The 15,498-nt window shown below is 41.8% G+C and overlaps 1 protein-coding gene across 1 annotated transcript in view; it reads left to right on the forward strand.

The window, feature by feature from the left end:
• Positions 1–570: 570 nt before the first annotated feature.
• The window catches only part of LOC118078840 (cytochrome P450 2J5), a 34,816-nt gene continuing 19,888 nt past the window's right edge, over positions 571–15,498 (forward strand). The window contains exon 1 of the mRNA XM_060274307.1: positions 571–738. Coding sequence (XP_060130290.1) covers positions 571–738 — 168 coding nt within the window. The remainder of the gene's footprint in view (positions 739–15,498) is intronic.

A 15,498-nucleotide genomic window follows, 5' to 3' on the forward strand; every position in this document is an offset into this window, starting at 1 on the left:
CCCCGGGTCAGTGGGCAGCTGCGGATGAGGCAGTGTCTTCCCATACCCCTGGGAAGATTTAGGGAGGCTGATTACTCCCATCTCATCCTCTAATTACCCCGTGAGAATTGGAGCGCTGGAATTTTCGGCCATCTCCGTGGCGCCACAAGCGGAACTCCTGCACCAGAGAGGATTTTGGTGTGATCCAGTGGGCCTTTCTCAAATCCATTTTTTATTTAATGAACATTTGGTACAAAATTATTTCCCAAATATTTGTATCACAAAATCAGTCTTAAGATAGCCTGGGGTAGAATTGCAATTCATATTAATCAAACACCCTCTCATTGGCGTGGACACATATAAGACTGATTATAGTGTTCGATTGTGTTACGTGACTTGCAATCACATTCCAAGGCTACTTGCAAATAATGTCACAACACTTGTTGCTCATTTGTTTTTAATAACTGAGCATATAAAAACAGGGAGTACTCCTGATGTCTTTAATGAAAGCAAAAACTCCTAAGAGAAAGAGAGTTGAACCTGACCAGGCAACCTAGAAAGAATTAAGGAGAAAGAGACAGCAAGAGAAGGATGGAGATATGGGCATTTTTGATTGCTCTGCTGGTGGTTCTTCTGATTATGCTCTACCTGAAACAGCTCCAGTCAAATAGGCATTACCCTCCAGGACCTCTCCAGCTTCCTCTCATTGGAGCCATATGGTTGTTTGGATTCAAGATTCATGAAAATGCTCTCATTCAGGTACTTATTTCTTAGTGATAATTCAGTCTGATTTCAGCAATTGTTTTACCTATTTCCTCCAACAGTTGTGATATTTAACCTTAAACAATACGTGGGTTAACATGGTAAATGCCATAAGCCTCCTTTATCAGCAGCTGTAAGCAATACAAATAATAGTAATAATATAAAGGATATTATTATTAATACTGCAAAGCACAAAACCATATAAAAGTTGAAAATATGCATTAAAAATTACTGATCAAAAATATTTATTGTATACTGTTAAACTGAGGAAGGAGGAGAGAACACCTTCAAAGGAAGAATGGTTTATTAAAATCTTGGAATGTGCAGAGATGGCTAAAATTGATAAAATATACAAATTTAGAATCCTTTAAAGAAGACTGGAAACCCTTTTCAGTCTATATAAAAAGTTATTTCCCATATGCAAAGAACACAGCGGGATTTGAAGTGTAAGAAAACAGCAGAAAATATAAAGAAATATGTTAGAAAGGATGAAATCAGATAAGATGGAACTTTAAAATGCAATTTTATGTAATTCAAGTTATAAACATTGATGTTGGGTGACAGAAGTCATTTGTTTTGTTGAATTGGAGTGTAATTGTTGAATGACAAATGTAACTCTCTATATGGGAAAAATAAAATAAAATATTATTACAAAAAAAAAAAACCGACCACATACAGGTAGGTCCACAGCATTCATTCATGGCAGCCTCTCAACAGATACTACGGTAACTGTTGGAGATTCATTCCCCGTGTCTGCAGTCATGGGATTGTTGTCTATCACATGACGGTGTATGTTTTCATTCCACAGAGTGGGATGTGACGGAGACAGGATGGTTGTGTTACTGTGTTCCGTGAAATGGGATTATTGTCCTTTGTTTTTTCTCTTTGCTGTCTGATGCTAGAGAGAGAGGGAGCCATGTTGCAGTGCTCCGTGTGTAATAAAGTAGATTACAAAACAAAACAACAACAACACGAACTGGTGTTCGCAGTTCGCATAACAGAACTCAGCAGCTCAGCATTTGGCTACAGACTGGATTAATGAACCGTTCAACAAGTAACGTGAGTCCAAACACGGACGGCAATCCCGTGCCACCACAACGGTGAGGGTAGCACATAGGAAAATATTTAAAAATGTTCAAGGCCACTTGTCAAAGCTGAACTAGTTAGTTGGTTGAAATGTTCTTCAATGGGTCTTGAGCTAGAAACACAAAGCCGTGTACATGGATCAATCACGGGAAGGCCAATCAAAGCCACGACCCTGATGAGAATATCGCAGGTAGGCGAAAGAAAGAAGACCTGTTTTCCGGATATATTACAGGTTTTGCTACACGCTTCATCAGTCCAAAGAGCCAATCATATAAAACAGTTTACTTATGACCAGTCCCTAATGTTAAGAGATATAGAGAAAATTGAATGGAAGAAACAGTATAAATCCTATAGTTCTAGTTACAGGTAGGTAGCCGTGTTGGTCTGAGTCGAAGCAAAATAAAAAAATTCCTCCAGTAGCACCTTAAAGACCAACTAAGTTTTTATTTTGGTATGAGCTTTCGTGTGCATCCGTGAAAGGACGGATTCCTCAGCTGGGCTGAGTGTTTGCTGTGAAAGATTGACAATGTTGTTGATCTTGTTTTGATTAGTGGCCTGTAGGTTGGAAAGGTTGCAGAGTTTTTTATTTTTCTGGTTCTTCAGTAACTCCAGTTGAGAGTGGTAAATGGTTTGTTTTTACTTGTGGAACTCCTGCCAGGCTGGGTGGTTCCTGATAGAGTTGTCCAGTGCAGAGAGTTCCTCCTTTATTAGCTTCTGTTAATAAAGAAGCTAATAAAGGAGGAACATTCTGCCCTGCCAAATCCCCACACATTATTCAGTTCTGCGGGGACCTGGAAGCATTTTTCCGCCCTTTACGCCTGAAGGAGTATTTTCATCACAGACAAGAACAAGACAAAGTAGAACAAACAACATCCCCACAACACAACACCTCTCAACTTACTGGGGAACAACCATCACCCTCCAAACACATTAATGAACAAAACATTGACCACCAACTACCACCGAAAAGATGTTACACAAAAAGGGACTCCACGTGGACCCCTCCTGATGGACGCAGTGCCACACTAGATCTGTACATCGACTGCTTCCGCCGCAGAATCCAAATGGATGTGACCAGAAAACACCATCGCTTACAACAAAATCTAAACCATGCTGAAAGGAGAGCCATAGAAAATCTCAGGAACAACCGAGACATTACAATTAAGGAGGCGGACAAGGGTGGAGCTGTCGTCATCATGAACAAAACTGATTACATCCAGGAGGCCCACAGACAACTTTCCAATACCGCCTTTTACATGAAATTGGACTCAGACCCCACACAAGCATACAAAAAAGAACTGAACAAGATTGTTTAAGGAGCTACCCCTACACATCCAAGAACAGATCCTCACAAACACACCAGCGGAACCTTGACCAGGAACTTTCTATCTTCTACCTAAAATATACAAACCAGGAAATCCAGGACGCCCCATCATCTCAGGTATTGGCACCATTACAGTGGGTGTTTCCGGCTATATGGACTCTGTTCTGAAACCATATGCTATCAGTGCTCCCAGCTACGTACGTGACACCACAGATTTTCTGAGGAAAATACAATCTTTGAACAATCTTCCTAACAATACTATACTAGCCACTATGGATGTGGAATCTCTATACACCAACATCCCACACAATGATGGTTTATAAGCCATAAGGAACACCATTTCAGATAAAACCACAGCGGACTTTGCTACCAAACTCTGCCACTTTGTCCTTACCCACAACCACTTCAAATTTGGTGATGACCTGTTCCTCCAGATCAGCGGCACAGCCATGGGCACCCGCATGGCCCCACAGTATGCCAACATCTTCATGGCAGATTTAGAACAACGTTACCTAAACTCCTACCCACTCAAACCTCTCTTGTACCTACAATACATTGACAATATTTTTATTATCTGGACACACGCTTACCAAGCTTAAAACCACGGAGCCACCTGGGATGAACAGAGATATCGGATTCTTATCTCATTATGCATGATCTAGCTTTCTTTTGTGCCTCATTATGCATGATCTAGCTTTCTTTTGTGCCTTGCTCCCCCCCCCCCCCGCAGGACCAATTGCAGTCATCAGCAGTCGTTAACAGCCATCAACAGGTTCACCACTCCTATCAGCCCATCACCCATTCCCACCCCCCACCCTTTGAATATAAATAAGGGTCTGGTTGATTCTGTTTCAGTGTATCTGACCAAGTGTGCATGCACACGAAAGCTCATACCAAAATAAAAACTTAGTTGGTCTTTAAGGTGCTACTGAAGGAATTTTTATAAATCCTATAATTTGTCTAAGGAAGAATATACTATCCTTAAAGAGATAGCTGAGAAAAAACATCTTGTTATCAAACAAGCTGATAAAGGAGGGACTGTTGTGGGTTTAGATAAAGTAGTATATGAACAAGAGGCCTTTGAACAATTGAGTAATCGCAACTATTACCAACCTGTTGATCACAATCCCACTAATGAGGTCAGACGTATGTTTTGATGATAGTTCAGAAGGCATTGACCCTTGGTATTATATCACAGGGGTTCCCAACAAAATTTTCTCGAGGACCCCTCATCGAGCCGCTATTGTGACAAGGACCCCCATTAATTCCTAATCCTAAAATTAAAAAGTGAGAGCCAAATTAAGAGTCTTTTTATATTTTATATTTATACGTTTTTTTACAGTTCTTCCTCTTCATCTGTAGGCCTTTGTCGTTTTAACGAACCACTTTTTAACCAACGGTCCATTTTTAACTACGCGAACTGTAGCTTCCGCGAAAAACAACACTACTGTTTTGCAAAGAGGCAGCGCGCGCCAGGGAGGAAGGAGGGGAATGGAGAAGACAGGGTACCTGCGCAGTAGCGCACAAATGAAGCCGACGCGCGCAAAGCATCTTGGGGAGGTGAGCGTTAGTAGAATGCGTGCACTGCCTCTTTGCAAAACAGTAGTGTTTGTAAAGCGCCACCTAACGGCATACAGCAGAACTACTGCCTCTATCTAATTCTAGTTTTGCATTAGACTCTGCTCATGCAGGAAGCGGCCAAAACAAAAATCTGTTATCATACAAAATATATTTAATTTTTTTTATTCTAATAGCATCTTGCGGACCCCTCTGGCATAGCTCGCGGACCCCTGGGGGTCCCCGGACCACCTGTTGGGAACCACTGTTATATCAGATCAGTTGACTGAATTTCTAGTGCCAGAACATAGTCGTGTGCCTATTTTTTTTATACCCTCCCTAAAATCCAAAAGGGTGTTTTACCCCCTCCTGGTCGCCCCATTATTTCTGGATTTGGGTCCCTCCTTCAGCCTGCTGCTCAATTTTTGAATTCCATTCTAAGTCCCTTAGCTAAGAGAACTACATCTTACATCAAAGATACTCAACATTTTATTTCTGTCATAGAAGGCCTTGATGTTCCCCAGAGTGCCATTTTAGCTACATGGGATGTTGAAGCATTGTACAGTATACCAATGTCCTAATGGACCCTTTACCTTTTATGAGTTTGAACACTAGCTGTGCCTGTGAATATCTCTTTTATCCTGAGTAAACTGCTTCGTATGATTGGGTAAGATATAGTATGGGATAGATGTTTTATAATTTCTTTGGCTTACCACACATTGTAATTGGAGTGTTATTTGTACCATGCAGCTCTTTGGACTGATGAAGCGTGTAGCAAAACCTGTAATATATCCGGAAAACAGGTCTTCTTTCTTTCACCCACCTGCGTTATTCTCATCAGGGTGGTGGCTTTGATTCGGCTTTGTGTTTCCAACTCAAGACCCATTGAATAACATTTCAAATAACTAGTTCAGCTTTGACAAGCGACCTTGAACATTTTTTATATTTTTGAAGAATTTTTTATATTTTGAAGCATTATATTTTTGAAGCATTTTCCTGAGAATGGAGAGCGGCAGAAAGCTATAGTTGGATTTGTGCTACGGCAAGACTTTCCCAGGACTTTAGCTGTGGATTTATTAGCTACTGGGGGAGGAAGAAATTTCCCCAATGCTGCGTAGAAGTAGCAGACATGGACTTTAAGACGATAGGATTCTTCGGTTCTGGTTTCGCTCGTGAGGGAAATGGCTGACCCCTGTTCCATCTCGCCAACCTTCATGGGGAATTTGGCGGCTGCTAGGGGAGTAATAGCAGTCTCCCCACCCCCCAGGTTTTGACGGGGGGCGCTGGCCCGCGGATGCCCCTTAACCCACCCCGACTATTTGAGGGGTGGGGGGGCCTGGGCCGAGCACCCAGGGGGGGCGGAAATCCCGGAGGCCACCCTATGCGAGCGAGATCTCCATGATTAAAGAGGATAATTGGAATTAAATTCATGGACATGCTTCAAAAGAAGGGGGAGAATATACTGCCAAGGAATTTTCAGCTGCTGAGTGTGAGGAGCTGAGGGAATATTTCATCTTGAAGAAAGATTGATTGGGACAGAACGAAAAGAGAAGTGAACTTTTATTATTATTTTTTGATACTTTAAGAGGCACTTAACACCTTCCCGGACGCTCTGCCCTGGTATTTGGAACAAATGAGAAATGGAAACGAACTGTGTGATTATCGGACTTTATATAATTAGAGAATTGCTATTTAGTATGTTTTTAGAAGCTGTTTGCGTAAAGCTGTTAGTGAAAAAACCTCACCAGTCAGATACGTTGTTGGAGTGTGCCTCGAGCTGTCGGGTGGATTTACGAGGTGTGATGCACATTGAATTTGAACAGCGGTCTGAAGCAAAGTGCAGCTAAAGGGCAAGGAGAGCCATAAATCTGCTAAGAGACTGTGCATAATTTGAACCGGCTGTGCCTTGCCTGGAAAAGCTGTAATTTTGTGATAAATGGACAGTCTGAGAAGTTGGAGAAGAAAGTGGAAAACGATCTGAGTCATGCAAGATGGTGCCTGCTGTGCTTGTCTGTGCTGGACGGCCGACGCATCAGGAGAGGCACTCCAGATAAAGAGAGATTTATGGGGAGGTTGGACTGGATAAAATTCACATAGGAGAACGAACATGTGTTAAATCTCGTTTGATGCTTATCTCAGCAGCTGTGGCAAAATTGAAAGAAAGAAAACATCTAGAGGGAATGTTGGAAAAGATCAGGATAGACTTTGAGAGACTGTTTTTTAAGATTTGGACATTAGAATAAAGACGGCAGTGCAGACAGTTATCTAGAACCCTCAGATTTTGAAGCATTGGGAACTCAATTTTTTTAATGATTCGGCATACTATTTGGTTTAACTGATATGTATTTGTATAATTTGAAATATTGGAAATAATTGATGTGATATAATTGTGTTTTAATTGGAAAATTAATAAATATTTTTTTTTTAAAAAAAAGAAGAAGATAGGATTCTTCTGATTCATTCCCTGTGAATTTGGCAATGTGGGGGAGCAGTGCTTTTGTTCCCAAAACTGCAAAAGTGGTTTGATGCTATGCCTGAGACCAACAGCCAGAGTGTGTGTTCGGCAGGAATTTCCTCTGCAACACACTTGGACATTCCAAGATGGCGATGAGCAATCTAGGATGCCAGAGAAGTTCGGAAGGCTGGACTTTGCTCTCTCAAATGCCCACATGAAGTGGGAGGCAATGGTTCCTGAAACCAAAACCTCCGGTCGTGTTTGAAGGCATTTTGGAGGAAAATTGCACTATTTCTTGTTCGGGGGAGAGAACTCTCCAGAACTGAAGGAGAAGAAGGGGAGCTGACTGCAATGTCGTCCCAAGCATCATGGCAAACTGCAGGTGGCACTGCTGAGGTCAAAGCAGTGGAAAGTTTGTCGTGTGAGAAGTTTTGACAGAGTCCAGAGGCAAGGATAAACAACAGCTGCAACGTGTCCAAAGGCACCCCTGGCGAGAAGCAAAGGGAATGTTTGCTAAGAGCACAGATTTGGTGATTGGCTAATCCTGTACAGAGGTACAAGAATCTTTTGTGCTAGATTATGAAGCAAAGGCACACCTTTGTGACAGAAGGAACTGATCCACCAGTTGGGTGGAGACTCCTTGAAGGTGCATAGCACTTGGACCAGTGGAACTGAAAAGCGTTTTGTTGTTTGATGTGTTTTTCATTCCAGGTCGGAATTGCAGTGTGCTGATGGAATTCCAGCTGACGCAGCATGACTGTTCTGTTTCAGGCTGTAAACAGAACGCAACCATCCGGAAGAACGAGAGTGACATTTTACATTATGATGTTTATTGTGTAAATGGCTTGTTCTTGCTGTGTTATAATGTAAACATAGGGGATGGTGTAATGGTTCAAGAGAGATGTAATGTTTTGCCTGTTAACCATATTTTTCATGAAGATTGTAAGCATGAAGCTCCCAGATTGCTCGTGTCTAACACGAAGATGGGCAGGTGTTCCAAATGTGTTTGAAGGCAAAGCAATGGGGGAGACAGTATGGGTATCCTAGAAAGGCACCCTATTGGTGACAATGTTTCTGATGGTAAAGAAACAGAGTCAGTGTCAGAAAAGGTTTCTGATAGGAACTGTGACAAGATAAACCCAGAAAAAGCCAGGATGCCAATGGATGGGTCTGACATGCGGGTTGAGATGTCACGAGGCAGGGAGCATAGATTCTTTCTGTGGTATAGAAGCTTGTACAGAGTACTGAGTTCTAACACCGAGATGATTTTACTCACAAAAGATGTTGAGTGCAGTGCAGAAGGGGGGGGGAGAGATAAGGTTATTTTCCAAGACTACCCCACTGCTGGAGGAGACTCTTGAGAGTCCCATGGACTGCAAGAAGATCAAACCTATCCATTATTCAGGGAAATCAGCCCTGAGTGCTCACTGGAAGGACAGATCGTGAAGCTGAGGCTCCAATACTTTGGCCACCTCATGAGAAGAGAAGACTCCCTGGAAAAGACCCTGATGTTGGGAAAGATTGAGGGCACTAGGAGAAGGGGACGACAGAGGACGAGATGGTTGGACAGTGCTCTCGAAGCTACGAACACGAGTTTGACCAAACTGCAGGAGGCAGTGCAAGACAGGAGTGCCTGGTGTGCTATGGTCCATGGGGTCACGAAGAGTCGGACACGACTAAACAACTAAACAACAACCCCACTGCAGAAGGCTCTGATACAGAGTCTGCTGCTGCTGCTAACACTGAGGTGAGTTCCACTGATACAGTGGAGGAGATGTGCCAGATGCACAGATCAGGAGGAGCTACAAAGGATGAAATGCCCACCAGGTATGCTCAGGAGTTTGCTAACACAGCTGTTGCAGATTTAGCTGTGGTTAGCGGCTTGACACAAGTCTTGAAACCTGGAGTCTTGAAAGGGGTACAGGATTTGTCCTCAAGGGATGGGAAACCATGCCCAAAGGCCACATTATAGGAAACCACAAAAATTGTTGAACCTTGTCAATTGTGTTGAAATACACCTGGGTGTTTCCTGGCATTTTGCCAATTCTTGTCAGGACATGTCAGGAATTTTCCTGATGTATGGCAAGCCTACAGTAAATGTTAATCTCCAGGTAATACTCTCACCAAGATTACAAGGCCAAGGCTGTGAAATCAGCTTCAAAGATTCATTTAGAAAGCACCAACTGCATCTGTGACAACTTTTCAAAAAATATAAATTACTCAACCATCAGATATGAACGTATTACCTTTTAAAATGTTGGAATTGGTAATAACCTCTAGCCCAGACAGGTATCTTCTTAATGCTTTGCCATATATATGTATGGTGGCAATGTTCCTGTTGTGGCCCACCGTGGGTCTGAAACCTGACCCAGTGCTCTAGCCCAGCCTATGCCAACCTGGTACCCTCCAGATGTTTTGGACTATGATGCTCATCTGCCCCAACCAGCATGGCCAACAGTCAACAATGATAGGAGTTGCTTGAAAAACCACTATACAATCATTCAGGAAATTAGAGTCTTTTTTATTCTTTGGGCCTACTCTATAGGCCCTCAAGATAGTGGATTTTATCTCTTCCTGATCCAGGCCCCACCAACTAGCAAATTCTTGTGCAATTAAGTCTCTTAAATTTCCTTTTCCCTTCTCCAGTTCCGGCAAATTCCTGATTCGTAGTTGATTCTCCTTATCTCTTAATTCCAAAAAGGCCAACTTTATTTGTGTCTCTTCCTGCAATTTTTCCAGATCTGTTAATTTTGTTGTTTCAATATCTGACACTCTTGCCTGTAATCCAGTGACCTGTGTTTTCACTTCTTGAAGATCTTTTTTCAATACGCCAAATTCTTCTTTAAATTCCTGGAGGCACTTTGTGGTAGCTTTCACTTCTGTGGTCAGACTTTGCAAACTCTGCTTATTTTCCTTCATAAACTCCAAAATTTGTTCTTGAAAAGCCTGATCTCTAGATTCCCGCCGCAGTTGCATTTTTTTATCTGTGCCTGACATTTCCTTATTTGGGGCTTAGCCTTTGTACTCCCAAAATAAGAGCAAAGAGATAAGATATTAAGTCACCACTACCAAAAAAAATTTGAAGTTCTCCAACATTCAATAATTTTATTTAAAGAAACGCCTAAAATTTTTTTGGCCAAGAGAAATAGATATACAGATCTGACAACGATTTTGACAAGGAAAAATATTTTCTTCAAGTGGAAATTTCCAGAGGGCCTGGCATTTAAATATAAACAAAAGGAGCACAAGATCAGATCGGTGGAGGATAAAAGAAGATTCTTGGAAAGGTACGCGGAGGACTTTAAGATACCAATTGGAGGAGGCCAAGACTTGGAAGCAGGGGCAGGACCAGGAGCTTTCGATTTAGATTTGTTTGCAGGAGCAGGACAAGGAACAGGAGCAGGGCCAGGGGAAGGCGAGCCAGCCACAGAGTAAGACAAGATGGCGTTAAGAGTGCTTTCATGGAACGTGAATGGACTAAATTCATGCTTTAAAAGAAGGAAGATATATCATGTGGTAAAAAAGCAGAATTTGGATATAATTTGTTTACAAGAGACTCATGTAATTAGGACTCATAGAAAAATTCTGCAAAATAAATCATTGGGTCAAGAATTCATATCTTCCGACAAAGTTAAGAAAAGAGGAATAGTCATCTATGCAAAGGAAAAATATAACCCTAAACTGTTGTTAAAGGATAAAGCAGGAAGATATATTGCAGTGGAAATATCTATGCAAGGCGAAAAGTGTTTGATACTGGGAATATATGCACCAAATGAAGCTAAATCAGAATTTTTTAAAAATATACAAACTGCGTTGCTGGACTATTTGGACTATAAGATTATAATGATGGGGGACTTTAATGGAGCTGTATCAACTATGATGGATAGAACTCAAAGACAAAAGCTATCTAATGATGGTAGGCTTCCAAAGACATTTTTTGATTTAGTGGACAATTTAGATTTAGTAGATGTATGGAGGCTGAGAAATCCATTGGAAAAAGAGTTCACCTTTTTTTCGGACTCGCAAAAGTCAGGAAGTAGGTTGGACTACATATGGATCACAAAGGACTTGTGTCCAAAAGTGACGAAAAGCGAGATATGCCCCAGAACCTATTCAGACCACAACGCTGTATTATTGGAGTTAAAACAACATCTGCAGAGTTCGTTTAGATGGAGAATGAATGATTCTCTGCTGAGAAATGAGCAGATAAATAATAAGGCCCAGAAGACATTGAAGGACTACTTTGAATTAAATTTAAATAAAGGAATGGACATTCGAGTGGTTTGGGATGCTAGCAAAGCAGTAATGAGAGGATTTTTGATCCAGCAGAATGCAATATGGAAAAAGGCGAGAAATGAGAAGAAGGAAAATATTTTGGACAAGTTGAAAGATAAAGAAAAAAAGTTGAGAGACAATCCGAAAAGTCAGGAAATTCAAAAAGAGATAAAAGCCTTGCAAGTACAGTATTCCCAAATAATAAATGAGGAAATTGAATGGAAAATTAGAAGAATGAAGCAAAGATCATTTGAATCGGCTAATAAATGTGGGAAATTGTTGGCCTGGCAATTGAAGAAAAGGCAAAAAGAGAATACTATTATAAAGATTATGGATGAAGGAAAATCTATTGAGAACTCTGCAGAGATAAGGAAATGCTTCACAAAATATTATAAACAGCTGTATAAAAGGGAAAAAGAAGACATAGACGGTATAGAAAAATTTATAAAGGAAAATGGATTACAGAAAATTCCAGTTCAACAAAAGAATCTACTGAATGAGTTGATTACAAGACAAGAGGTTGAAATAGCAATCCAAGAGTTGAAAAATGATAAGGCCCCAGGACCTGATGGACTGACCTCCAAGTACTATAAAACACTAAAAAACTGGTTGATACAGCCATTAATGGAGGTAGCAAATGAGATTTTAGGGGGGGGGGCAAGGCACCAGAGTCTTGGAAAGACGCTTTTATCTCTCTGATACCAAAACCAGATGTGGATAGGACTCAGGTTAAGAATTATAGACCAATCTCATTATTGAATGTGGATTATAAGATGTTGTTGTTGTTTAGTCGTTTAGTCGTGTCCGACTCTTCGTCACCCCATGGACCATAGCACGCCAGGCACTCCTGTCTTGCACTGCCTCCCGCAGTTTGGTCAAACTCATGTTCGTAGCTTCGAGAACACTGTCCAACCATCTTGTCCTCTGTCGTCCCCTTCTCCTAGTGCCCTCAATCTTTCCCAACATCAGGGTCTTTTCCAGGGAGTCTTCTCTTCTCATGAGGTGGCCAAAGTATTGGAGCCTCAGCTTCACGATCTGTCCTTCCAGTGAGCACTCAGGGCTGATTTCCTTAAGAATTGATAGGTTTGATCTTCTTGCAGTCCATGGGACTCTCAAGAGTCTCCTCCAGCACCATAATTCAAAAGCATCAATTCTTCGGCGATCAGCCTTCTTTATGGTCCAGCTCTCACTTCCATACATCACTACTGGGAAAACCATAGCTTTAACTATACGGACCTTTGTCGGCAAGGTGATGTCTCTGCTTTTTAAGATGCTGTCTAGGTTTGTCATTGCTTTTCTCCCAAGAAGCAGGCGTCTTTTAATTTCGTGACTGCTGTCACCATCTGCAGTGATCAAGGAGCCCAAGAAAGTAAAATCTCTCACTGCCTCCATTTCTTCCCCTTCTATTTGCCAGGAGGTGATGGGACCAGTGGCCATGATCTTGGTTTTTTTGATGTTGAGCTTCAGACCATATTTTGCGCTCTCCTCTTTCACCCTCATTAAAAGGTTCTTTAATTCCTCCTCGCTTTCTGCCATCAAGGTTGTGTCATCTGCATATCCGAGGTTGTTGATATTTCTTCCGGCAATCTTAATTCCGGCTTGGGATTCATCTAGTCCAGCCTTTCGCATGATGAATTCTGCATATAAGTTAAATAAGCAGGGAGACAATATACAACCTTGTCGTACTCCTTTCCCAATTTTGAACCAATCAGTTGTTCCATATCCAGTTCTAACTGTAGCTTCTTGTCCCACATAGAGATTTCTCAGGAGACAGATGAGGTGATCAGGCACTCCCATTTCTTTAAGAACTTGCCAAAGTTTGCTGTGGTCGACACAGTCAAAGGCTTTTGCATAGTCAATGAAGCAGAAGTAGACATTTTTCTGGAACTCTCTAGCTTTCTCCATAATCCAGCGCATGTTTGCTATTTGGTCTCTGGTTCCTCTGCCCTTTCGAAATCCAGCTTGCACTTCTGGGAGTTCTCGGTCCACATACTGCCTAAGCCTGCCTTGTAGAATTTTAAGCATAACCTTGCTAGTGTGTGAAATGAGCGCAATTGTGCGGTAGTTGGAGCATTCTTTGGCACTGCCCTTCTTTGGAATTGGGATGTAGACTGATCTTCTCCAATCCTCTGGCCATTGCTGAGTTTTCCAAACTTGCTGGCATATTGGGTGTAGCACCTTAACAGCATCATCTTTTAAAATTTTAAATAGTTCAGCTGGAATATCATCACTTCCACTGGCCTTGTTATTAGCAGTGCTTTCTAAGGCCCATTTGACTTCACTCTCCAAGATGTCTGGCTCAAGGTCAGCAACCACACTACCTGGGGTGTACGAGACCTCCATATCTTTCTGGTATAATTCTTCTGTGTATTCTTGCCACCTCTTCTTGATGTCTTCTGCTTCTGTTAGGTCCTTACCACTTTTGTCCTTGATTATGGTAATCTTTGTACGAAATGTTCCTTTCATATCTCCAATTTTCTTGAACAGATCTCTGGTTTTCCCCATTCTATTGTTTTCCTCTATTTCTTTGCATTGCTCATTTAAGAAGACCCTCTTGTCTCTCCTTGCTGTTTTTTGGAAATCTGCATTCAGTTTCCTGTATCTTTCCCTATCTCCCTTGCATTTTGCTTGCCTCCTCTCCTCTGCTATTTGTAAGGCCTCGTTGGACAGCCATTTTGCTTTCTTGCATTTCCTTTTCCTTGGGATGGTTTTCGTTGCTGCCTCCTGTATAATGTTACGAGCCTCCATCCATAGTTCTTCAGGCACTCTGTCCACCAAATCTAAATCTTTAAACCTGTTCCTCACTTCCACTGTGTATTCATAAGGGATTTGATTCAGATTGTATCTTACTGGCCCAGTGGTTTTTCCTACTTTCTTCAGTTTAAGCTGGAATTTTGCTATAAGAAGCTGATGATCTGAGTTACAGTCAGCTCCAGGTCTTGTTTTTGCTGACTGTATAGAGCTTCTCCATCTTTGGCTGCAGAGAATATAATCAATCTGATTTCGATGCTGCCCATTTGGTGATATCCACGTGTAGAGTCGTCTCTTGTGTTGTTGGAAGAGAGTGTTTGTGATGACCAGCTTGTTCTCTTGACAGAACTCTATTAGCCTTTGCCCTGCTTCATTTTGAACTCCAAGGCCAAACTTGCCAGTTGTTCCTTTTATCTCTTGATTCCCTACTTTAGCATTCCAATCCCCTGTAATGAGAAGAACATCCTTCTTTGGTGTCATTTCTAGAAGGTGTTGTAGGTCTTCATAGAATTGGTCAATTTCACTTTCTTCAGCACCGGTAGTTGGTGCATAAACTTGGATTACCGTGATGTTAAAAGGTCTGCCTTGGATTCGTATCGAGATCATTCTGTCATTTTTGAGATTGCATCCCATTACAGCTTTTGCCACTCTTTTGTTGACTATGAGGGCCACTCCATTTCTACTACAGGATTCTTGCCCACAGTAGTAGATATGATAGTCACCCGAACTGAATTCGCCCATTCCCTTCCATTTTAGTTCACTGATGCCCAGGATGTCGATATTTATTCTTGTCATCTCATTTTTGACCACATCCAGCTTACCTCCATTCATGGTTCTTACATTCCAGGTTCCTATGCAATATTTTTCTTTACAGCATCGGACTTTCCTTTCGCTTCCAGGCATATCTGCAACTGAGCGTCCTTTCGGCTTTGGCCCAGCCGCTTCATCAGCTCTGAATCTACTTGTACTTGTCCTCCGCTCTTCCTCAGTAGCATGTTGGACGCCTTCCGACCTGAGGGGCTCATCTTCCAGCGTCATAACTTTTATATGCCTGTTGTCTTTGTCCATGGAGTTTTCTTGGCAGGGATACTGGAGTGGCTTGCCAGTTCCTTCTCCAGGTGGATCACGTTTAGTCAAAACTCTCCACTATGACCTGTCCATCTTGGGTGGCCCTGCATGGCATAGCTCATAGCTTCTCTGAGTTATTCAAGCCCCTTCGCCACGACAAGGCATTGATCCATGAAGGGGGGATTATAAGATATATGCTAGCATTCTGGCATTGAGACTGAAAAGGGTGTTGAAGGACCTG

Source organism: Zootoca vivipara, chromosome 5, assembly GCF_963506605.1.
Source record: "Zootoca vivipara chromosome 5, rZooViv1.1, whole genome shotgun sequence".
Classification (NCBI taxonomy): Eukaryota; Metazoa; Chordata; class Lepidosauria; order Squamata; family Lacertidae; genus Zootoca; species Zootoca vivipara.